The sequence below is a fragment of the Leptosomus discolor genome, chromosome 14 (assembly GCF_034619465.1).
Source record: "Leptosomus discolor isolate bLepDis1 chromosome 14, bLepDis1.hap2, whole genome shotgun sequence".
Classification (NCBI taxonomy): Eukaryota; Metazoa; Chordata; class Aves; order Leptosomiformes; family Leptosomidae; genus Leptosomus; species Leptosomus discolor.
The window spans coordinates 5888581-5914148 of record NC_141404.1 but is presented as its reverse complement, the minus strand read 5'-3'; the positions used below and the strand labels follow the sequence as shown (position 1 = coordinate 5914148).

The window sequence follows — 25568 nt, the reverse complement described above, 5'->3', positions numbered from 1 at the left end:
TCAGCATCCACCTGTGCCCTATCCAGCCATGCCAGTACCAAACTGGAACACTATGGAGGGCTGTCTGCTGCTGAGGGTATTAGAAAGACTAAGAGGAGATGGCTTTCTGTTTCCATGGAGAGAGTTTGGTCCATCCACCCTGGTTGCAGTGCCTACCTCAGCGTGAAGCAGAAAGAACTGCTGTCATTTTTCTCTTCTCATGTATGCGACTCTCCATGGCATCGAATTCTGCAGCCAGAAGATCTGGTAGAACATCCTCTTGTAAATCAGTTACTTCACGCTTCAAGAAGCCCTGTTTACCACACCATATATCACAGCTTCTTTGGCTCAACAATGACACGGAATTACACAGAATTGGGCGCAGCACAAATAAAATTGATCAAAATGCTTTAGTTGACACTGACAATTAAAGCTTAAAGCACAAGCAACAGAACAGCTCTCTTCCCTCTTGCTCAGTCACTCCCATACCAGCATCTTTCCTCCCCGTACACAGTGACGTGTCTGGCTCCCTCTCACTCGCTTGAACTACTTGAGTCTGACCTTATGCACACACATAAGCTAACTTACGTGAGCAGCTTTATAACATCAGAGAGACTGCTCAGATGTCTGAAGTTTCGTGAGGAGTATTCTTGGAAAGTGAAGTAACTATCACTCTGACTATAGAGAATTATTATTCCCTTTGGGGAAAGGACACTCTCAGAATTTAATATAAAGTTTTCAATGCTCTACAGACTTCAAAATTATTGTATAGAATTTCATCACGAGAGCATACCTGATATAGGATAATGCAGACTTCTTTGATATATCCTATAGAAAGAATCTTAAAATGTATTTTCAATTTACTGGTCTACTGCCTGCCATTACGTTCGAACAGACTTTCAGCATAAGAGGAAGGCAAATCTCTTACTCTCTGCAAATTGTTTTTCCACAGGAAGAGTTGACAAGGTGCTGCCGTTCCGTTCCCTCTAGGAAAGTAGGCAATGCAACCAAAGCCGTTTTAAATTCCCCTCAGTGGCTCAAAACACTGTAGCGACAACATGATTCAATTCTCTGCACTCACACAAATGCCAAGCCTGAGACAAAGTCATGTACTGCCAACACAGCATGAGCCCAGATGGGGGGAACACCAGCAAAGCCTTTGGATGTACCAGTACTTTTATTCTAACGCAATCCTAAAGGCAAGTTTCAAGTCTCTTATAACACCCACTATGCAAAGACCCTATAGCAACTTTGTAGGGCCGGTTACAGAGGTGAACAAAGAAGAAATAGCAAGGACTGCACCTGGAGGAAGGAAATAAGGACATGGGCTTTTCCAAACATTAGCTAGAAACTCACCTTGGTGAGTAGCAGTACACGTTTCTGCAGCCGTCTGACCAGTGCTTCGTGCTGCTCACGCTTCTTCTTCTCATCCAAGAGCTGGCTCTGAATCCGTAGTATTTCTTCCTGTAGCTGCTGCCGGGCCTTCTCGAGTATTCGGGCACTAAGAAAGATAATACAGATGTGTGACATCTTGACCACTGCCTCTTAGTCAGACAGATCAGAAAAGCCTGAGAGGAGAAGCATCACCATGACACCAGGACACTGGGGCTGGTGCCAGTTCATCTTACAGCTGCACTACTGGAAACGGACTAGTTGCATTCTCATTATCAGCTGCTCTCAGAAAAAGACATGAGAGAAGAACCATCTCAGTGACAGCCTTCTTGTTCAGCACAAGACAATTACTGGAACCTCACATATACAAAGCATTTAAATAATTGTACATCTACTTCAAAATCAACCAGCTTGACTTTAAGAAGATGCCTCATTTTCCACAAACACACAAACTTAGGTTCTACTGTGTCTTTTCATCTTTTTAAAATGAAGTAGAAGTAAAACTGAGGCTTAATATGATCTGCTTGGACAGATAGATAATGCTCAGCAAGTAATTATAGCCACCACCTGCACATTGTTCTTGCCAGCAACCTATATTGGAAGAGAAATGTCTTCTGAGGCCAGGTGATTAGCACTTCTTTTGCAATGTGGACATGACTGTCAATTAAGCCAGAATAGCTTGGTCCCTCTTCTCAGCTCTCTGTGCAGCATGATGTGGTGATGCACAATTATCCATGTATTCCTGGAGATGTTCTTCACACATGCCCTTCAGATGGGTCACTAATGGACAGCTGTTCCAAGGCACACATCAAGCAGCTCATCACAGATCAAGTATGCTGACAAAGTACTTGATCAATAACAAAACAAGAGTGAAATAATTCTTGGGATCGTTAAGGGTCGGTTTATAATTTAAGTATGACAAGTTTGTCTAAGACTGCACTAACTTCAAGTATTTAAAGAGTGAGCAGGACATGAAAAAAAGTATTGCACACAAGTCAAAAACCCTCAAGCAAGCTAGAAAGATCAAAACCAACTTCTCTAGCTTACTCTAGGACAGAAGATCTTTGTTTCTCTGATGCTAAAAACAACACTGGAAAATTTATGAGTGCTTCAGAGGGGTGCTCTTTATCATTATAATTAAAAGAAAACAAATAAAAATTCTTTTAAATAAAATAGCACTATTGTTAAGGTACTGTTTAAACAGATCTGAAAGGAAACACTGCCTTAAAAGATACTCAGTGTAAATCAAATACATCCTGCACTGCCAGGTCACCAAATACCCACTTCTTGGGAAATTCATGTAGGAACTCACTAAAATCCCCAAGCAGCTGCCTCCCTACCTCAAAATCCTCCTCCTTGAAGAAAAATATGCATTTTAAAAGAGCAGATGAATTAGAAGCCTGTTTAAAGCTCCAGTTCAATTTGGAACCATTCACAAACCAATTTAATAATCACAGACTGTGAAATAGTCTCTTCATTGTTGTATTCAGGTGGGAAAGTTCATCAAAAGGGCTTCAAATCTGCATTTTCAAATGGATAATTTCATTACCAGGGCACCACTACTTCCTTGGTTCTGTTTTAATTTCTTAGTTGAAAAGTGAACCTGTGCCCAAAAGTAGCATCTATGGTGACGGAACATGAAGCGGCACCAACCTTGCACTGGATGCTCCCTTCCCCATCCCAACCTCTGCAAACATCTCAAATTCAGTCTTGTGGATACTTTACAGATACACTAGCAAACTCAAACACCCTCACACCTCAGCTGCTCAGTTCGCAATACAGCATCCTACACCTTAAACACACCTTCGGGGCAACTTAGGCTGACAGTAATTTCCAGTAGACGGACACAACCTGGGGAACATCTTAAAATGTAAAAGGAAGATTCATCACATCATGCCTCTCAAAATCCTGGGCTCAAAACACTTATCCCCCTTTGCACAGAGCTTGTACTAAGAGACTTTGCTAAACTTGTGTCAAGACAGACTTTACGCCCATGCATACGTGCCAGCCTACCAAGTTTGCAACAGGTCAGCCTTCAATACAGGGCAGAACAGGTGGGTGAGACCAGGTAGCCTCAGCTACTGTTTTAAGATTCATCAGAGTTTGTTCAACAATATTCTTTTTTTTTATGCATAGGGTAAATACAAAAAACCTTATCAACTGTGTTACAAATTAAATTGCACTGTAGAAACCTTACTGCAAATATTATTTTCTCTCAAAGAAACTTAGTCCTGACTAGAGTCAGAACAGAAGAAAAACCGCAAATATAAGATTAAAACAGCCAGAATCTCGCATTTGATTATTGCAAAACATTTTGAGAGGATAATGGAGAAACCTTTTTTTTCCTAATCTCCCAATATTGTGACCTATGTCTATAAATGCTGAGTGGACTGACAGTTTATGATTGAGCTGACATTCACAAAGAAAGATGAGATATGTGCTAGGTCTCCTTCTTGAAATAATGAAAACTATTTGAGATTCACATCTCATGGAGAGCACAGACATTCAGCCACATACACACCACTAACTAGGTTGGAAAATTATTGTTTTAAAACACAGGAAAAGTTAAGCAAAGGCACGCAAACGGGCAATCTCCTCAGCCATTGCATGGTGTTTGGAAACGATCTGTTTCTGTTTCAGCTTCAGATCAAATGTGATGTTAATGTTCATAAAATTTAAATGCCAGAGATGTCTATGAAGGCAGAGACAATACTCAAACTCTCTGAACTGACTCTGTTACTATAGGTTTCCTTGATATAGGAAGCGTGAAATTCAACTTCCTTACAACTCTCCACACCGTGCCAAAGCAAATTATTGAGATGCTTTCTTCCTCTCTCAGGCCAGATTGATAATTCTTCCAGAAACTGCACCAAATACAACATAAACCATCTCTATAAGAAAAAATCCAAAAAGAAAGTTAAATTCCTTATTGACACAAAACAGGATTTGAAAGTAGGTGCCCAGCAGCAAATGCCATTGAAGTTAGACATGGGCACCCTTCTTCCACACTGCTGACACCTATGGCTTTTCAAAAGTAATTGCTCCCTCAAAATGAGTATTAAAAAAAAATAGGCCCAAAGTTCTCCGTTCGACATAAGCTTGGAGAACTGGCATTTTTAAAAATCTTTCTAAGTTCAAAGTAAACCTTTTAAGCCTTAAAGAGAATAAGTCATTTCTGTTTATCAGCCTATTAATGTTCCCTGATCCACATCCCAGTGAATGAGATGCCGACATCTTTCTGTTCTGAGCTGTTGAGATGCTTCATATTTTGCTCTTCCCTTCTGTAATCCACTTTAATGTAATCTTAATGATAAAACTTCATCTTCCAGAATGTTCTTTGAAAGACTGAGAACAATGATGGCAGAGAGCGAATACTGAAGCTCTAAGATACATTTTATTAATCTCCTTCAAAAAATTACAAAGCAGCTGACAGCTTCCCCCCTCCAATGATCCGTAAAACATTACTTTAATCATTCTGTCCTTTCCGCAGCCGAGTTACCACCTCAGAGATACTTAAAAAACAACAGGAAAAGCAAACAGGATGCCAGAACCAGTCTGTATGTCAACCTGAGAGGAAAACAAAAGGTCCGCAGCGGCACAGAGACAATTAGAAGAGCAACACTGCCTGGGTCACATTGCAACTCTGGAAAAGATGAGACACTTGCACATACCAGGGCCAACTGCCAGAAACAAGGATCACATCAAAGAGAAAGCACCGAAAACCAGAGAATGTGGATGGGAAGAACACTGAAGATGCACAGAGTGAAAACACGATGACAGTGCTATTGCACATACGTAACAGAAAAAAGAAACACGCTGCAACTATCAACATTTTCGTGACAGAGTCCAAAATAAAAAGGTTAGCACACAAGCTAATGAGGCAAAAAAGGAGCAAGGGAAATTGTTTTGTAGCAAGACATTTGGACGAAGAAAAGCATACTGAGGCTTGACAACTTGCAGCCTTCTCAACATACCTGCACATTCATAGACAGTACACACAAAGACATAAATGACACTGGAAACTGATAAACAGAGAGCTTGAACTAACACGTTGTTTTTCATTCCAGTTCTTCTCCCCCAGGTTTTACAAACCAGCAGGAAGGCACAAGTATCAATGGGTAACTCCAGCATGTCTTCATATTGTCCAGCAGATAGCACCAGAACATCCCTGCCCGTGCCTTCCCTCAAGGCTCCTTTCAACCTCCAGTTTCTGGCACAGACTTCTTCCCCGCTCAGCCTCTGCCTAACCTGCCTCGGCAGGAACCAGCCCCATCTGGGATGGGAATTAAAAAGGAAAAACAGAAGAGAGAAAATGATGACAAAAATAGTCTGACTTAAAAAGGGACAGGACACAGGAAAGGAAAGGTGAGGCTTGGCAAAAAAGAAAAACTTCCATCTTATGTTAAAAAGGAAAAAAATTATAAAATGCTGCTGAAAGGATGGATGGGAGCTGTGAGAACACTGCTGCGGAATGGAGCTGCCTAAACGAATCAATTTAAGGCAGGTACACTAGAAAAACAAACATCAGGAAGGAGGAGATTATTTTAGTGCTAGAATTATTTCAGCTCAAAAGTCAAAGGTTTGGGGGCTAACTTTTATTAAAATAAGGTTGTTTGGCATCTTTTTCTGCTTCCTTTCTTCTGCATGGATAGAACTGGGAATATACTGAAGCAGCAGCATCCACCCCTGCTCTCAAACACTGCGCTGCTGCTGCGACACACACAAGAGGAATTGTGGAGGCCAATTCCTTCTCACTACATTGAGAAGGAGCAACGATACAAAATATTAACATCTTTAGTGGAAGTTATCACACGGGCTACATTTTATTTCAGGCTTTAACTCTGCCTTGTAGAGACCCACATGAAATACTGCTACAGAAAACACAACAGGGAACAGTCTCAGAGAGTCAGTAGGAAGGGAAGCTTTCTTCTTGCTATGTATTTCCCCCAAGTCTTCAGCAAACATCTGCAAACTTTCTCTTGGTTCACGCTTTGTATTTTCTCAAAGACCTTTTGTATAACTCACCATTACCAGGCTTCCATAAATCACAAATCATTCAAAAATGATACATACAATCATACATCACGTTGCTGCTCTGCGTACAAGGAAGACTTGAACTGTACTGAATTTATAATCAGGGAACAACAACATAAAGAGAATTATTTTGCTAGTGTGGACAGATGAAGCGGGTAAGAAGCAGACAGATGTTTGGAGCTTTCCTGGTACACTGACAATATGTGTTATCGTTGAGACAATATTTAATTCTACTCCCTAACCAGCACCATAAATATCAGGCTCAGAAATGCAGTTCCTTCAAAGTGAACAGTTACAGAACAGAAATAACACAAATTTTATGTCCCAGCCCCAGTACCATAGCCATAATTGACTGGCAGGAGTTGGGATTTACTAAAAGAAATTCACATCAGGCACCTTCTGCTTCCTTTCATTATGGGGTCAACACACCTGCCACAAAACACACGGCTTTGCTGATGGCAACAACCCGAAGGAACCAAAACCAGGAACACTGACAAAACACAAAGGCCAGTGTGACTCTACCTGAACGGGTATTTAATCAGCCACTTGAGTTACTATTACGCAGATAAATAGGCTTTCCACATCCGCCATCATGATGAAAATGAAAGCGATGTCTTCATTAATAAATGAACGACTTCTGTGGTTTGTTTTGGTTTTAAGTCGAAACATGAATAGTTTGTCAAATACATCCATCACTGAATTCTGGAATGTAAACTATTTCAAGGGTGAGATAAGTACAGGCATAAACGTCCTTCTTCTAAGCCTCCAAACCTGAAGCATTCATAAGACCAAAGCTTCTATTAAAGGCATTTATTTGATGAATAAAACTTTTACTGGCATTTAAAAACCACTGAACCCACATTGCTTGTTGTATGCTTACTAACTTGAAAATGCTGCCGTCTTCAGTAAAACTGGCTGCAGGAGAAATCAAGCTGATGGTTGAACACACAAAGTAATTCATAATACCTTATGTAGACAAATTTATTAAGAGCTTTTGATATGTCCAAATGCTCATGGCTGTTGTTCTTAATCAACAAGTCAGACACACGTGCATCCTTAGCAAACTGATTCCCTTTGCAGTGCTTGGTAGAGAAGCAAATACTAAACGTTCTTAATAAAATGCAAGTAATTAAAAAGCAGGAGTTAAAAACAACAGTCCTCTATGATTATTAATGCAGCATACAGCCTGCACAGCTTGTATCATCCGTCTCTGTATCATAATTTTATATGTGGCATTTGGCAATTACAGAGGACTGCCTATTTTTAAAGAGCATTCACTGATAAGGATTTTCCACTCCCACTCTGAGATAAGAATAATCCCCCCCTGTACAAGTTAAAAGTGTCTTTCCAACACTGCAGAGAACAGGACGCACACTACTGCAATGCCTTCCGACCACCAACTGATACATCAATCCGAGCCAAGATGTTCACTAAACTGTTCAAAATACATTACGGCGAGTTGGGAAGAGAATATCCCCGCTCCGATTATTTCACTAAGACAGCCAGGCTCATTTGGTTCCCTTTGCAGGCCCTAGATTTTGCTCTCCTGACAACACTGGCTGGTGAGGAAGGTCAGCCTGCGGGTGATATGGCAGTAAGGAAATGCATGGAGCTTCAGCACCAAAAGATGGCAAACGGCTGCTCCCTTCCCCATCACACTCCCCACCAGCTTTGAACATTCATGCAAGGAAGCAAAATACTGGAGAAGGGGAACTGTCATAGGAGGGAGGAAAACAAAAAAGCAAACAAAAAAGCCCAAAAAAACAACCCCAAGCAAGAATTTTGAAAGAAAACCTTTTCTCCAGCCAGGATCCAAGCATCCTCTCTGCAGCTGGCTTTATTTACATCGTCTAATTCAAATTCTAAATGCCTCAAAGTGTTATTACACTTTTTTCTTTGAAAACAAAAATGACAACAACTGAAACAAAACTAGGAATGAGAAAACTCAAAGATTGAAATAATTACTAATCAAAGCAGAGGCCTGTACATGGGATGGTGAAGTCACTGGCCAGCTCTACCCAGTAATTTCGCTTCGTGTCGGCTCTGATGAGTTTTATATTTCTAACATTTCATCAATTTGAATCACTAAATTCAATTTGCATTCACAGATAAACAGAGGGAATAATAAATACCCTCATCTGACCTTGAAGTGTGAGACAGAAAATTGCCCTCCATGATTTCATTTCAATCTGAACCATAATGAATAATGCAGTTGGCCCCATCAGTTACCAATCTATAATCACACTTGTGGGCTGGATGAACTCACAGCCATGCCTAAATATGATGAAGAAAGTCAAAACTTCTCACTTTTTTTGGACTAGTCTTTTTCTGCTTCTCCCTCACTATAAAGATTAAACCTCTACCTCCGTCCTTTCCCACCAAGCCCACTCACCCCCAAATACACATCAAGGATTTTAATTTGTTGCACAGTCAAAAGTGGAAAGTGAGGTGAAGGCATTGCATAGTTTTCTCAACTCAATCCCATATTACGTCCGTTGTAAAAAATCTCCTGTAAATGCTCTAAATTTGGTAAGTATTATCCCTCCCAGCAAGCTGTCAAGTCACAGGCCCAGCTCTCCAACAGTGGCATGAAGCATAGCAACACCGCACAGAGAACTGGTGACATGACATCGCAAGAATATTTCCAACTTCTGTTACACATTCAAGCCAACACTTATCATGAGAGCAGAAAAGTCATCTGGGAATAGGCAGCATGAGAGCTGAGGAGCTGTAAAGGATAAAGGACTGATAAAGAGGAGTGAAAAAAGGAAAATTTGCTTCAAGTAGGGAAAGAAGTGAGTAGGAGAATGGCTGCGCTGAACCAACTTGTCAGCAAATAAATCTGCTGAAATTCTAGGCTCTTGACAGTTAGATAATAGCTTATCTTAATAAAATAAAGAGAGTCAAAGTGTCTAGACGAGAAAAACAAAACATTAAACCCTCCATTGCAATATAACAAGTGAGCCCTCACAGACTCGTGACTCATTACAGCTTCGAGAAGGTTCTGTGGATCCATTTCAAATGACCTTTTCCAAAGAGACCTCATTTCCAATGTGCATTACTGTACTCCACAGTGAAATGAGTAGTGAAATGAGTATTGAAATGAGTATTGTGTATTACTGTTCAGTCCCTTTTTTTTTTTTTAATATGTGAATCTAAGACTACCTGAATGAATTTACAAAAACACGATTGTCTAAAATATTTCTGTCAGAACAATTCAGTGATGGACCCCCCACCATAATTCTCACTAAAATTCAAAGCTACGGCTCAGCATTTCAGTATCAGGCTTTTGTCAGTGAAAAGCCCTCCAGGTGATGTGATGAAAACCTGTCTAGGTTTTCACTGGGGACTCAGAAGATAATTCATAACAGATACTTGTTGACAACAAATAAACCCAAACAATTAAATACTACCCCCTAGCACTTACCCATGGGACACTGGTGCAGATAAAAGTAAAGGAATGGCTGAAAAGTCACTTAGCTATCTATGATAAGCACTCCAACAGACTGCTGTTCTTGGCTGTTCTTTCTCACAAGCACCAATTTAACTTCATTTCTTATCGGCCTCCCACCTGCTTTGACTCAGCTTACGTCAAAGCAGTCTACCATGATCCAAGCCATACTAAGCACAGCATTGTAACAGACCTGCTAATTGTTAAATCCAAAATATGGAAGCATATTAGGACTGCAAAGGTCTTAAAAATGCCATGACCAAGTAACCTGATCTGTAATCATGAATTATCCAAGCGCCACCATGTCTTTGGGCACTGGTAATGTCTTTGAATCAGACATGGTAATGTATGATCTTTTCTACCATGCTATAACAACAAATGGGGATTTGCTGCTAACTGCATCTGTTTTCTGCAGGATCTCTGCCTCATTTGCTACAGAATTTGGAAGATTAATGAAGCACAGAAATTGCTTAAAGAGAATGGTCTCACATTAAGGCAACTGAAAGCCTCCAAAAAAACCCTGGTTCCAATTCTTGCCTATGCCAGAGCTCCTAGCTGATACCATGAACTTTTCAAAGGTCCTCAGTCATTAGGTAGTCCTTCGTGTGGAGCTCGGGTGCTGACACTACTGCTGAAATCAATAGCAGCTACTCATAACGTATGAAGCCTTGGATAATGCTGTGTTTTGAAAGAACAAGTTCTAAATATTGCAGAATGGCATCCTCAAAATAAGGCTACACTACCTCCTCAGATTTCATCTGGTATAACAGGGCTAGTATAGGAAATAACTAGCAAATGATTTCCTGTAGAAAAACAGGAATAGCTGCTTATTAAGTCCACATTATCCACCACCTCTGCCAAGTGAAACAGGAATCCTGCATGATAGAGAGAACTAGACTAAGGAGGTGTCAGGTGACTAATTCTGGCATTTCCTACTCTCCAAGAGCTTTACCTTGCAACCCTGATGTTGCCTTCCAGGTATCTATTTTCCATACGGTACAAATACTACTTTAAAATGGAAAAAGCCATAAAAGCATATATATCTAAGAACAAGAATAAGGAAAAACAGTAGAGTTAGCTGAAACTGTCCTCAAAACATCCAGTGTGAGATAAGGTTCATCCCAGTTAAATTACTTTTCTCATGTACATCCATTTTGAGCATGTATATAAGCATAGGCCCACAAAGCAGAGTAGAGCTGGTCTCCAGCCATCTGGTGTCAGAAAATGAGACTAAAGAGAATGGGTTCTTCCCCAGCTAGACTGTCACACCGTGAATATCTGCCGTTCCTTTTGCAGTGGCTCTGCAGCCCCACTCTCCATAAGCCCAAGAAATACTTGTACAACTGCACACTCTAACTCTGCTCAGCCAGTGTATCCGAGCAGCTGAGAAGAGGCAAACTGCTTTCTCAGACAGTGCTTCCAAGTGGGATATGGCCAGATTGGACTTAGTAAGGAAGTCCTGCTGACCTTATTCCTAAAACATTCTGTGGATGTTTGTTTTCCCCGTTATCACTCAGAAACCCACAGCACTATTTGCATCTTCCACTGGACTGTTGACACTATTAGGACTCACATGCAGGGCACAGAGATCTCCTTTCCTTTAATTTCCATCCCCTAAATTGGCTCAAAGAACCCTTAAACCAGTATAAGGCAAGAGGAATAAAGCTGTCACTGTGGAAGGAGAACTGCCAGAACAACTACATTTATAGCTCCATTACATCAATTCTTCTGCATCAACATTTTTAAAAGTTTAATAAAACAATACTACGTGCTCTGCAATCTTTTTGTAATGAACACTTTACACAGAGACCAGTCAGCTGGACACATAAATAGCCTTTACTTGGCGGTTTCAGGTTTCCAAATCACTAGATGAACAGACAGGTCAGATGCTTTATTTTGGGGTGAAGCTGCGATAGGGAAATGAATTCAAAGATGTGGCAACCAAGTCATTTCGTTTCACTCATAAAAGAACAGCTCTGTTTAATGTAATTTGTTTCCAGCCAGCTGGTATCACAGATCACACATTCAACCAGCTCCACAGACCAGCACTGGAATGTTGGAGGGAAGGGACAGACCAGTGTGGATTCAACAGGTACGGTGTGAAGAGTTTCTGCCCTCAGCAGTGCAGCACTATAATTCTTCACACAAGCATTCAGATTGTTTCTGTGGTGCTTTTAACCCAGCAGTTTTACACTGGATTAAAACATAGTAGGAGCCCTTGTACAACCAGTGACTATCTCAACTGCAGGATTTGTAACGGCTCCTACCACTCTACAACCAGAGCACCATGTCTGTATCTGGAGTGGCGCAGAACTCACCTCCTTCTTTTCAAGCCAAATGTCAGCACCACTAAAGTCGCACAACAGCCAGTAATTTAGGTTGCATGAAAGCTCCCTTTGGGCTGATCTGCCTCAGTTTCCTGTGGAATTGACTATGAGACGCTTTTGAACACACTGGTTGATTCAAAACTCTTCATCTCTCTCTGTCCTGGGATGTGGAAGAAGCTGTCCTGGGATGTGGAAGAAGCGCGGCCTTTTTTCACTTTGTGGGAGTCTCTCCGTAACAAAATCAACGCACAATTACAGAGCTGCTTTGTGGGATACCAGTGCCATTTGCAACCACTGCTTCCCGCAGTGCAAAGCAATACCAAGTGTTGTGTCGTTCCCAGGAAGGGACAGCATCTGTCAGACCCTCCAGTCACACCAGAATTGGTTCTGCTTCATCTGCTCGATTCCCAGCTCCCAGCCCATGGTGACTCGGGCATGCACTTCCAACACAGCAATCATTCTTGTTCGCATTCTGCCTTTTAATATTCACTTGATCACACCGGCATCATTTCTCCCCTCTCCATCTAATGAAGAACAATGAAGATCAGCTCTGATAAATCTTGACCACCCAAACTCTCAAGCCCCTGTCAGATATTACTCTGGCCAGTACTCAATAACTAGGAAGAACTGATTTGATGCAGAAAAACAGATGTTTAGCTGCACTACATTCTGCTACAGCAGCCGGAGAAGAACGAAAACAATCGTGAGTCTGCAAAATCATGAGTGGCAGGAGGTGAAGAAGGAGCAATTTTCACTGCTTCTTTCAATAGAAGAACTAAACAAATTAATGGAGGAAAATTCATCATGGGCTATTAAATACAAAAAGGTTACCACCTTCAGCTCAAGAAATCCTTAAGCTTCAAACTGGGGAAAACGTGAGAAGCATCACTGCACATTTGCGCCTTTATTAGACTTTCCCAAGATTCTGGCATTGATTCATTGGTTTAGGTTGATTTTTGATCTGCTTGCAAACCTGGGGAAAAGAGTTAAAAAAGAGGGTGTGCATTTTTAATACACACCAACAGATGTCATCTAGCTTAAATTTTATTCAGGTGCACATTTTTGTCGCATTTTCTTAGGTGAATATGTTGTCATTTTATCTCTTTCATACATGAGTCATATTCAATTTCCAAAGTATAAATTAGTAGCTGGAAAAACAATTTCTGTTCTCACAGGTGCAGTTTGCCAGCTCTTGGCTATGGCAGCAAGCGGTCCAGCTGATCAGTCTCTGCTACCATAAGCTTCCCATGGGAAAAAAAAATTATTCAAAACCTGCCAAAAATCTCGTAATATGTAAGAATTAAGGCAATAACTATCTATTGTATTTGAACATACTTGTGTTCAGGTTTTGTTGGTGTCTGGAACAGGCAGGGCATTGCCATAGAGAACTGCTTCATTCCCTTAGCGCTCTGTCGCGTGCCAAAGGCCACCGCAGAACACAGCTCCAACCGGATCATCACTTTGCTATCCACAAGGCGCAGCCCTTGCAGAGGACAGCGAAAAAGGATCATGCACCAAAGAGGAGATGAAAAGTGGCTGCGGATCACAGGCGTCCCACAGACGCGTATAAAGATAAGGGTGAAGTGCATAATCTGTGCTGTTCAATGGATATAAAAAGAGGTGACTGGAGCAGCAGATGTTACAGACCAGAACGATCAGGGTGATCCTCACCTTGCCCTGCCTCACCAGCCAGGACTCTTCACGGCACCTGTCTTCATGCATTTGTGTTAGAACGGAAACAGGAATTAAAAGGACCATGAATCAACTTCTCATGCAAGAAGACATCTGCTTATGACCTTCTCTCTGGTTAACAGACACATAATATTAATTTTCAGTGATCTCAGGTGACAATAACAAGTAGAACTACCAAAGCAAGATTCCAAAGACCCAAATTTTCCATAGAGCTCTTCTTGTAAATATAGGTATCTAGAGAAACCAAATGTGAACTACACATAAAGCCATAAAGGGCATAAAAAAATAACACCGTATGTGATTTCACATCAAGTGGCCACCTGCACAGAGAAAAACAGAAAATTATTCCTATTTTAAAGCCATTTGGAAATGCAGCCCTTAATACACTATCACCATCATTTTCCACAATATGATGGGCAGGCAGAGCATTCCTACATTAGGAATTCACAGCTGTACCAGCCAAAACAAGAAGGTTAAGAACATACAACTGGAAAACACAGAGATACTTGGCAAGGCTGATTTATTTATCACTTTAAAAAATAGTTCATGCTATGGTGCTTTTATTTTTTTTTTGAAAGCAAAGCCAGAAAGATTGGGTCGCTGATGTTTATTTTCACAAACTCCTTTACGAAGGAAAGAAGAAATTTTTAGGCTGAAAACCTTCAGTGAGAACTTATACGAGCCAGTAAAACAAATGCACAAGGAAAAAGTGACTAAAAACCCCACACACCGAATGGGATGCACAGCTCACTCTGGAGCTACCCAACACCACAATTAGCAGTGCTGGTGCCTCCACAGCCTACGTCTCCCACATTCAATAGAGGCACTTTGGCAGCCGATAGCTGGTCCATGCTCAGCATGCCCTTCGATTGCCACCTGTCTTCCATTATCATCTCCCCTGCTGCCTCCGTTGTACCTCATTAATAAAGCCCATTCTTCCTGTTTATTTCCTTATCGATCCACTGTCTCCTGCATGGGAAAAGGCGTCAATGCAGTTAAGGGCAAGCACCTGCTTGGAGACTTCACCCTTCAGTTGCTTTCTGAAAGTGCATTTTATTCTCACTGGATAATAAGATTCTGTGGTTAAAGGAGCTTTTAGGTATTGGCATTGTCATAAAATGTTCCTTGTGTCCTACTTCACTGGAGCTGACAAACTCTGCTTGCTGTCAGTGGACTAATGAGAAAAGAAGCACTTCTAAAGAGCTTTGGATATTTTTGCATTGCAGAGTGAAAAGGAGAAAGTGAGATATTTCAACGATGCCCCATTTCATTCCAAAGCCACATAAAGAGGAAAGAAAAAAGGGAACGTTTCTGCACAATCACTGTATCAACCAAGCAGCTCACATTAATCTCTCCTTCCTCCGCATTCACTGGCTTGGGGGCTCGGAAAGTTGACACTTGACTTGAAAAATGCCAACTCTAAGCAGTTTATTTCCTCTTGAACTTTAAGAGCTGACTGAGACAGAAATGACCTTTAAAAAGGCAGGGTTAGTTCTTGTACGAATTGATAGAAGGATTCTTTGCTTACACAGCGCAGCCAGGTACTGCGCAAATCTCCTATGCAAACACCCCTTTCTCATGAGGGGCAAGAAGAACAGCATGTTCTATCAGCCTCAAGATTCACAGGACTGGAGAACCTGGGACCTGGTGACCTAGCTTGTCTACATCAAAAGGGGAAGACTAACGACATTACAGCCCTAAACCAATGGCCTTATACATACACAGGACAGACACTGCACCAATATTCGTAACCTCAAGACACCTGATCTGCCACCACAAGGAAGCAGTGCAGGCACAACCAAAATTAAGTACACCCCCTAACTTGTACTGAAATCACCCCAGCAGCCCAGACTACAAAACAGCCAAGCAGGCCTGCTGCCAGGGGACACGGCGAGGTACCAGGAGTCCTATTTTGGGACATCTAGCTGGTTGTTGCAACTTTGCATACATCAATCTCTGCTGAAGCTGCTGAAAAAGAAACTAATCACTATATGGCTCATTAATGGTCTTCAATGAAAGGCAGTTTGAAAATGCAAATCAATATGCAACAATAACTACTAATAATACTTGCTGCCACACTAGTAGCCAGAAATGTAACTGGGCAGAATATTCTTGTCTGAGGTCCACCACACAATTCACACCACCAGATGTCCAAAGAAAGGCAATTGGATTTTGTGGCAGCAGAGGATAACCTAGGAGTTTTGATAAAGGAAATTCACAAAGGAAGTATCTGGGATGCTAATGGGTATGGGAAGACGCTGAAGACAAGGAAGTTTACTTTGCCTGTGTGCTAATAATGACACTTAGTTGAACATCAGTTGAAGATATCAAGTACCCTGCTGATAGGAAGGCCTGGACCTAAACCTGTATGTTAAAGCAAGATATCCATAGTATACATCATTTATCCCAAATACCACAAAAGTATTCACCTGTTTCTCACTCTATAAGGAAGGCAGATGCAGACATTTTGATAATGGCAAACTGTTAACGCAGAAGGTGAGCAAGCCTTCCACTGCTAGGCAGAAAAAGTCCTGAAAGGTGGGGTTGAAATTTTGCCTTTTTCATTTTTTTTTAAATTTTATTTTATTTCTAGTCTTGATCTTCATCTACCAAGCCATGCTGACTGCTAGCAGTAAAGGACTGATGGAGTTCAGACATCTCCAGCGAAGTATGAAGTATCACTTTGCCATCAGCAGCAATGAAATGCTTCCAGTCTACCATCAGCCCACTTAGGCAGAAGCAGGCATTTTATAAACAGAACCCCATGGCTATTCTGTGTGGAATTTACTTTTTCTTTTTCTCTGGAAGGAAAGTACACATCCAACTCACCAAGGCAGACAGAAGTCATCAAGTCCTATATAGTCTAGGTTAACCTAATAATGAATCATTTTTGTCATTATTCCTAAGGTTTAGCATCAGGCAGAGTGCCTCAAGAAAAATTGGAGGGGGAGAGAAGAGATGGGGAGAGCTATTTTGCTGTCCCATGCAACCAGAGGCATGACAAAGAACCACAGCGTCAGTGGAATATTGAGTGGAAACTCTCAAACGAGAGCTTGGCATCTCACTGCTAGTGGAGACTTAGAAAATTCCTGCACTTGAAATATATGTACATTTATATGTCTGTGTGTATATATAGACACAAACACACAGTATTTATCAACGCATATTAAAAAGAATACCTGTACTGTTTCATCCTACATAGTGTTGCAAAAGTAGCAAGTATTAGCATTAATTATTTTATAAATTTTAACATACTGACTGATCTCTCTGATGGGGCTTTTCCTAGGCTTATTAAAATCACCGGAGGTCTCAGAGAAACCTGTTCACTCCTGCAACGCATGAGAGAGACTTCCACTTTCAAAGTAACTGTACAATCACTTCTTTTTAACGGTCAATTTAACAGTGTTTAGCCTCCAACTGTTGCTTTCATGCACAGAATACTACATTGGGGAATCTGCCTCTCATGCCTAAACAGGCTTCTTAACATCTGTATGGCAACGTGAAAATACACAAATTGATACGGTAGGTGTATAACTACCGCAAAATAGATTTGTTTGACTTGTGTGTAATACACATCAAACAACATTAAAAAGCAGTAAGAAACTGCCATCTTATTTACGTGAGATGTACTTTGAGACTTCTAACTTTTGCCTGAAGGTTTTAATTAAAGCAATTCATGTCCCAGGGCATTTTTCTTGTAGTAAGTAGTCTTCTTCATTCAATTGCTTCAAGGACTCTGCTCTCTATGCTGTGGCACTGTCTAATCACTCCTATGGGAGCAAATGATAACACGAACACAGATCAGAAAAATATCTTTGAATGAACCAAGAAAGATGAGGAACTAGATGTAAAAGAAGAAACAATTTTGCACCCTTTATTCAAGAGTCTATTAGATCTTTCAAAAGGCAATAAAGCAGGGTGGGGAGGAAGGCACTAGTCTACGTAAAATTTGAGACTCATGAGTTCAGTCACTGCTTGCTGAAATACTCCTAACACGTATCCTCTCAGATCTAACTTTCAGCAGTGATCATTTTAAGTCAGACAGGGAATTTTTCTATCCCATTTATTTTTTTGAAAGAACATGGAGAGAGAAGAAGAAAAAAGAAGTGATGAAGAATCCACATTTGTCAGCTCTTTCCTTCATCATTTAATTCAGTAAGAGGCAGGAGAATTTACAAGTCACATCCACTTTGGTTCTCCAGGTATTTTAGCAGAAATGTGTTCAGTGACTCAGAATAAAGGGCGGAATTATCGCCCAGATTTCACGCAACAATAAAGAAAACAAAGTTTACTGAAGGATAAAGAAATGTCAGCAGTCCTAGGCACAATAAACAATCTTACTAGTCTGTTGTGTGAGCTGGCTTCTAGCAGCATAACGCAAAGCTAAGCAAGGCTTTCGCTGAAAATGGGGAATCCATCTTTACCACTGACTCAAATACTGCAATAATACACTGTTGGACCGGGGAGGGGTGAAGACACGACACCAAAACCAAACTCATCCAATAAATGGGACAAAGTACAATGGTTAGAAAGGGGAAAGCATCTGTCAAGGCAATGCTTCTTTTGGGATGTGCCATTAAAGTACCGATAGCCGCCCCATTCCTAAAGGCTGGAGGTACCAGCCTCTCTGGTGACGCCTGCTAACAAAGTGTCTCACTGTGCATGTCCCTCCTCAAACACCTGTGCAGTATTAGTCTAGGTGGACTTGTTAATAGGAAGCAATGCAAAAAAAATTTGTAATTGTTGAAATTCTTGTCTATTTTGCACAAACACCTTAAGCAAACCCTCTTACCAAATTCATCAACACAGTGAGGGAAAAAAATCAAAAACCTGCCTTTTACTAAAAACTTTAAAAAGACATTCTAGCAGAAATCTGGTCATTTTATTGCAAATAAACCTTTGCAAATTCACAAGAAGCTTGTGAGAACACAGAAAGGATCTAATTCCACGAACGGTAACAAACAATGTCACCAATGCCAGTAGAGTTATTGGGGACGGACTACTGCTTGGTGATGCTTTAAACAGAGCTGCTGCACCCGCTGTAAGTGATGTTCCAAACCAAGCAATATCTGCAGGTACCCCGTTACACACAAGTGTCAGCTAGGAACAGCCAGGAAGCGCTTCACAGGCTTTCTAAATTATTGCATAAAGATGAGGCTATACACAAAAGATAACTTGCAGAGCAACTATATATGGCCGTCATGCTTGTTAAAAGGTTAAAAAAAAATTAAAAAGCAACCAGCCACCAAGAAAACAAAACAAAAAACGAGGACAGAACACTAAAGTCACACATAAGATCATCAGGATTTCAAGGAGGATATTTTGCGCATGTACACTGCCTGAACTGACAGATTGCTAACGTGGGCTAGATTTTCCTTTGATGTTATGGCTGTGCAGAGTTACTCTCAAATTAACACAAAACAGTAAATAGCAAAAGCCCAAATCCATAAAAGTTTCCAAATACACTATGCTGTATAGTATCATCCTATAATGGCACACATGCCTAAGAAAGTAAATATTTCCTGATCTATAGCTAATGTTATGACATTTTTAATACCTCAAAATTAGTACGTATTGAGAAGTCCACTCAGAACCACTTAAATCAGTCTAACAAATTGGCAATCTACTTCAGTTGAATTCATTAATCTATTTAGAGATTATTGATTCCATAGCTCCAACTATTAGTTACTGATTGCATATATACATTTAACAACCTAAGAATGATTTAAAAATCCATAAGCCTGTCATTACTTGTTACAAACTTCATACAGGAGTATTTTAAAAGCCTGATCTAGCTCATTTCATTAGTGCTTTTCTGATCCTTCTCTACATCTAGACAATGATAATCAATTCATTCCAAGGCTGTTCATGCTCTCATTTTCAGGATCTTGGTGTTCCAATATTCGGGTTTGTATCAAGGCAAGACAGTCTAGTGGAACAACTGTTTTCATGTATGGAAACATATATTAAAGGATTCTTTTTGAAAAAAATACAAGTTTAATGTTTGTAGTTTACCAGTACGGTTTACACTCTAAAACCAGTTTCACAAGTTCAATTTTTTTTTAATTGGATTTGTGAAATAGTTCATGTCATCCATCTCCAGTGCAGTATATGGGATAAAAGCCTTGCACTGCAATTAAAAAGAAGGTACAGTCCAACAGTTACATTGCACCAAACTTTCAAATCACCACTGTTAACTACAGTACAGTGAATTCTTGCAAAGATTACATAGGCAAGTGGATATTTTTAAACCAGATGAGAAACTTATATTTAGTTTTCTGCCGCCATCATCAACGGAACACAGGCTAAGCAAAAAGGTACTGTCTGTCAGCTCCTCGGAGTGTTTTTTTAAAGCTGAATTAAAGTATTAAACTGAAACAAAAGACTGCATCGGAAACTACTAACATATTTCTCAAGTTAATCACATGACACCCAGAATTCCAGTGAAAGTGTCACATACAAGCAATAACAACCATGACTGAATGCATGAAGTAACACCTAGCTTTAGACACACTGAAAGAATAATGTCTTGTGAAACACCAGTAATTCATGAAAGATTTGTACACTACCAAATGTATGTAATTTTCCTTTGGTTGTCAGACATCTCGCCTCTCTGAGCCCACTTCAGGACACGGAACTACTACTTGCTTATTTTAGTAACCAGAGTTTATTTACTCCAAAGCTGTAACAGAAAATGTAACTGCTTTAACCTAAGGCACATAAGAGAAATAACTTCATTTTTGCCCAAAACTGAAGACTAAATTTAACCAAGTGCTCAGCATTTATTTTAAATGTGGGGCACAAACCTAGTTTGCAGCCTTTATGTTGGCACGTTCTCAAGTTTTATGTTTGGGTTTTTTTTTTTAAATGCTTTTTTATCCCCTAAGAAAAGTGCTGGCAATTTGGTTTGAACAAACATATATAAAGTTCCTATGAGGTCTTACAACAAGTTGTTAAGTAGAAAAAAAACTTTCAGCACTGCGAAGTGCTGGTGCAGAGCCGGGAAGCGATGCGAGCAGACACGCTGGCGTTCGCTCCATGAAAAATACCAAAAGGCAGAACGCCAATATGGAATATTCAAACAATTTTCAGTATTTATTCCACCTTTTTTTCAAGCTTCTATAACAATATCACAAGCAGTTGTGTTAAATAACATCAAATTATTTCTATAAAGCTAATTACAATGCCTGTTTTTACTGACATCCGAAGACAAATCTTTCAGCCAGGAGAGAGCCCTGAAGAGAGACATAAACTAATCCATACAGCCGCCTGAACAATCTTTGCTTGCCTTCGTGAGACTTCCCGCTGAATCTTGAAAACCAAAATCAATTTGACATCAACTAATTGTGGTTATTCTCACCATCTTTCTAAGCGAGGGCTAGACAGAAATCCTAGGTGGCCCAGGTTACCCATGCTGTGTGCAGCAGAGTTCTGACCTCGGAAGGTAAAATCTGGATTGCTGAGAAGATTACAGATGCCAGACATACAGTTTCATTAGAAGAAATTAGCATGTTTTTGCACAAGATTCAGCGTGCATTGATTTTTTAAAAAAACCTGAATTATTGAGTGTAATCAACTACAACACTCTGCCGGTAGCTCTGAGTTTTAAAAATCAATCTGAAAATCCAATGCCTCCAAAAAATAAGGTTAAAACACCTAATGATTACATTTAGTCGCATAGTAGTAGATCTAAACGTAAATGCAAGGAAATAGTCTACAAATAAATATGAGAATGTAACAGCTATAAATGTCTGGCCTTTAGGAACATCTAATTTACTTTTAAAGGTAGGTTCTAAGTCTCCTGTTTGCTCTCCTCTGGGTCCCATACACTGTGACTGTGGTAATATAAAGCTTAGTCTGCTTTTAAAGAACAGCTGAGCAGTTTAGTTTCTATTCTAATCTTGAAACAAAGGTTATAGCTCAAAGTATGCTTTTTCCACATTTTTTTTGTGTGTTGCATATAGGAGGCATGCTGGGGTGGGTTGCCTTTCATCTGAACAATTCAGATGAAGTTTCGGCCCAAACTGGTTTACAGGAGACACTGACATTTCTCATCCAGCCTCATCTCTTCTTCAAGTATTTCAAATCCATTAAATTCCGAGCTCATACACTTGGGAGGGTCCCCTGACAAACACGTGATCTCTGCTGTTTTACACAGCCTGCAGATACAATTCAAAAACAAGAGTGAAAATTTCCTATTCATTTCATGTGTTTGCTGTGGATAGTAGTGATAATTAACCAGAGATGTAAATTAATTTCATAACAGATAATTTCAGTGGAAACATCCAGCTGTCCTGAAACCGGTTTGTGCCTAGAATTGAGACTAGAAGTGGGCATTTTCCACCCTCTATTCTGAATATTCTGCAAATGCATTCATTCCCTAACCCCTGTGCAGTGGGGAAATGGACTGCTTGAAAAAAACTACTACAAAAATTGTGGCAGCTGACCTGTCCACTAGGAAGCACTCCCATAACCAGAGGGCTGTTGGCTGACTGAGTGGCTTGAGCGTTTACTGTTAACTTACCAGCAATTATGCATTTTATTCTCTAATCTGAAGTGTTTGTGTGTGTGCATGTATGTACATAGGCACATAAAGTCATATTTTAGAGCATGACGTTTACAGGTATCAGCACAGCTCAGGAAAGAGGAAATTTAAGTTTTAAATCATCCATAGGCCTGCAATAACACTTAGTTAAACATCACCGCTCCCCACTGATAGCATTCATCCTCAGCCGTTTGTGTGCAAACACCAAAGAAAATAATATAAACATTTTTGCTTTGCTTCCATTCAAGATACATTAAGCCTGAAAAGCAAAGAATGGCATCACAGTGTGCTAACTAGGGAAGACGCTTCCAAAACTGCCTCTGAATCACAGCAATTAAAAGAATTAGACTGTGACCCTTTGAGTCCGATCAGCGTGACATTGTTTGGATACGGAAAGAATTAGTATGAAAGGGGGAAATGTAGTTTGTCTTACATCTACAGTCCACCATACTTTTTCTGGTCTGCCTAATCGTTAGGCTCTTACGACCATACTCAGAGTATCTCTGGCTGTGTTCTGCCCTCTATGCGCGGTAACTTCTCCCCGAAAACAGATAATGCCTTTCCTGAACAGATAAGCCAGCGGACTCTGGATCAGATGATTTGAAGTGCATTTCTCAGCAATACATTTCAAAACTCTGCAGACCAAGACTCAGGACTTTACCAGACCTGCCAAGAACAGCGCTAATCCCCTCTATTTCTGTACCAATCCAGGAAATCCAAGAGAGAGTTTCTAGGGGGGAAAAAGGTACTGTGTAAAGTGCTGCTCATCCATGAGCAACCTGCTATCAGCTGTCAGCCAGCCAAGGCAGTCATCACACAGTTTGCAGGGTAAAGAATTCCGTTGTGGCATGCAAATGCCAGGACAGTACGACCAAGATCCATGACCCCCAACTAGTTCTGTCCTAATGCTTTCTTTGCAGAATTTGGTATATTTTGCCACTTTTTTCCCTCAAATTGTCTCTTCCGTACATGAAAAATTATGAAGAGATTGAAATGAAAGGTAAAAAAAACTCCAAACTTTTGCTAGGTCCCTGCCATGACATATTTAACCTGTGAGAAACAGTCCAAACCCAGTATTATTACTTTCCAAATGAACACAGAACCAGATTTGAAATAAAATTTTACAATATACAGATTCAAGACTTCTCACATTTTTCACGGTCAAAGACAGCAGACAACACAGCCCCATTAAAACTAGACAAAAAACCCTTCTAAGTTGCAACACTTAAAGCTCTTCATATTCACAAATTCTTCATCTCATTTTTCAAAAGAATCTCTTCTTGCAGAAACATCATAAAACCATTTTCTTCGTCTTTCATCTTCATGAAACAGCACATTATTTCCATGCAGGGAGCTAAGGTGCAAGGGCATTAAAATCCAAACAGAGTCATTATACTGACCAACAAGCTCGCAGTCATTTCTAACAAAACCCAGCTGCAAATCTCTTGCTCCAGACCACAACATCTCTAAAGCTCCCCAGACTGAACAAAGGCTGAAGAATTCCATCCTCTACCCAAACGTAAGTAATAAAGTACATAATCCCACTGTAATTTCCTTAAATGGGACTGAACTGGCAGACTGGTGGTGTGGGGAGAATAGAAATGCTGGACCAAGTTAAATTACCTCTATAGTTTCTATCCTATACATGACAGCTGCTAGTAACACTGGCTTCGTACAGGAAAAGTACCTTTGATACTGTATTTCCAGTGATACATTTTTGACACACAGGAAGTATTTATAAAAAGAAGTTGACGCATAGGAACAATTAAGAAATTTAAGCTCCAGCATTTCTCTATTCCATCATTTCATTCTAAGCATTGGAAACGCTGTACCAAAACATTACAAAATATGGTGAATACTTCTATAGTATTTTGGAGGCAAACCTGTGCTCTGAGCTAACTAAAAAGTTACGCAGGGGCTGCTATCAGAGTAAATCCAGGGGATCATGTCCATGAGAAGCAAGGTATGTTAAGGAATCTCCCCACAGCACTAAGATGGGTTCTGGTTATCTTGAAGCATGGGAAAAAGCTTGTGTGTGTCTGCCTAAAAAAAAAGACAACAAATGCATCTACCGTTTCCTATCCAAATGTCCCAAATTCCATACACCTGCCTAGGTGACTTGTTTTAAGAAACATTCTGCAAATGCAGTCCTAGATATCCTCTTTTATGATCCCCAGCCTTCATTTCAGTGTTCTTATCTACACAATGGGATAACGCTGTTGAACTCACTTGCAAAGCAATTTCACTTCCACAAAGGAAACATTCCCCAGAAGACAAAACTTGTTACTCCTTCGGTATAGGTCTGGGAAGGGGACAAGCTCTCAGACTTCTCAGCCTTTTTACAATGTCTGAAAGCTTGTCTGGTTTTACCAAGATTCTTAAATGCTCTAGGAAGAGACACTGACACTGATACAAACTTCTTTTACATACTTAGACCAACAACATGACAACTATTTCACTCTTTTAAGAGCAACGTGTTGTTATCCTCCTCGATACTTTTCCAAATTTGCAACTTTATTCCAAAAAGGCTTCTCTGGCATTGCATGGACTACAAAGAGGTCTCAGAGCTCTTGCTGCTCTTCCTCATTCATGAGACTGAAAGTCCAGGAGACTGAAGAGGGAACGCAACGGAGCACAGCATGGGAAAGCATACACCTCCGTGAGCACCAGAGCTAGGGAACTCTGGGTTTCCACAAATTTGTGCTTAAAATTTGTTTGACTTTGCTGTGAAGATGCTGGGGGCTCTAACATAGACTCTTAATGACTAGGGCATTTCCACATTATAAAGTCTCCTACTGTGCAGTCACAGGAGTTTTACAAGGTTTGCACTCTTCCCCTCCAATAACAAAGTTCCCAAGTCCTCGCCTCTATTCAGATGCTAGTTCTCACAAGACTAGTGAGAACTTCATAGCCTCAAAAATACTGTGACAAAGAATTTTAAAAGTTGCTGGAGAGCACATTTATCTGCACATTTCCTGTGGGTTTTTCCACAAGATGACACTAAACTTAGGTACACACTGAGCTACAGGCTTCTAGAGGCAAGTCTTAGCTAACTATCTGTTGCACTAGGCTCCAGGAGATAAGCAATTAACACCAAAGTTACACTTTGGAAGCAAAGAAATCTATTATTGTAAAAATTAAAAGGAAA

At 40.3% G+C, this 25568-nt stretch overlaps 1 protein-coding gene across 1 annotated transcript in view; it reads right to left on the bottom strand.

Moving 5' to 3' along the window:
* Nucleotides 1–25568, bottom strand: part of MAD1L1 (mitotic arrest deficient 1 like 1) — a 372012-nt gene that overhangs the window by 257292 nt on the left and 89152 nt on the right. The window contains exon 10 of the mRNA XM_086473014.1: nucleotides 1336–1480. Coding sequence (XP_086329140.1) covers nucleotides 1336–1480 — 145 coding nt within the window. The remainder of the gene's footprint in view (nucleotides 1–1335; nucleotides 1481–25568) is intronic.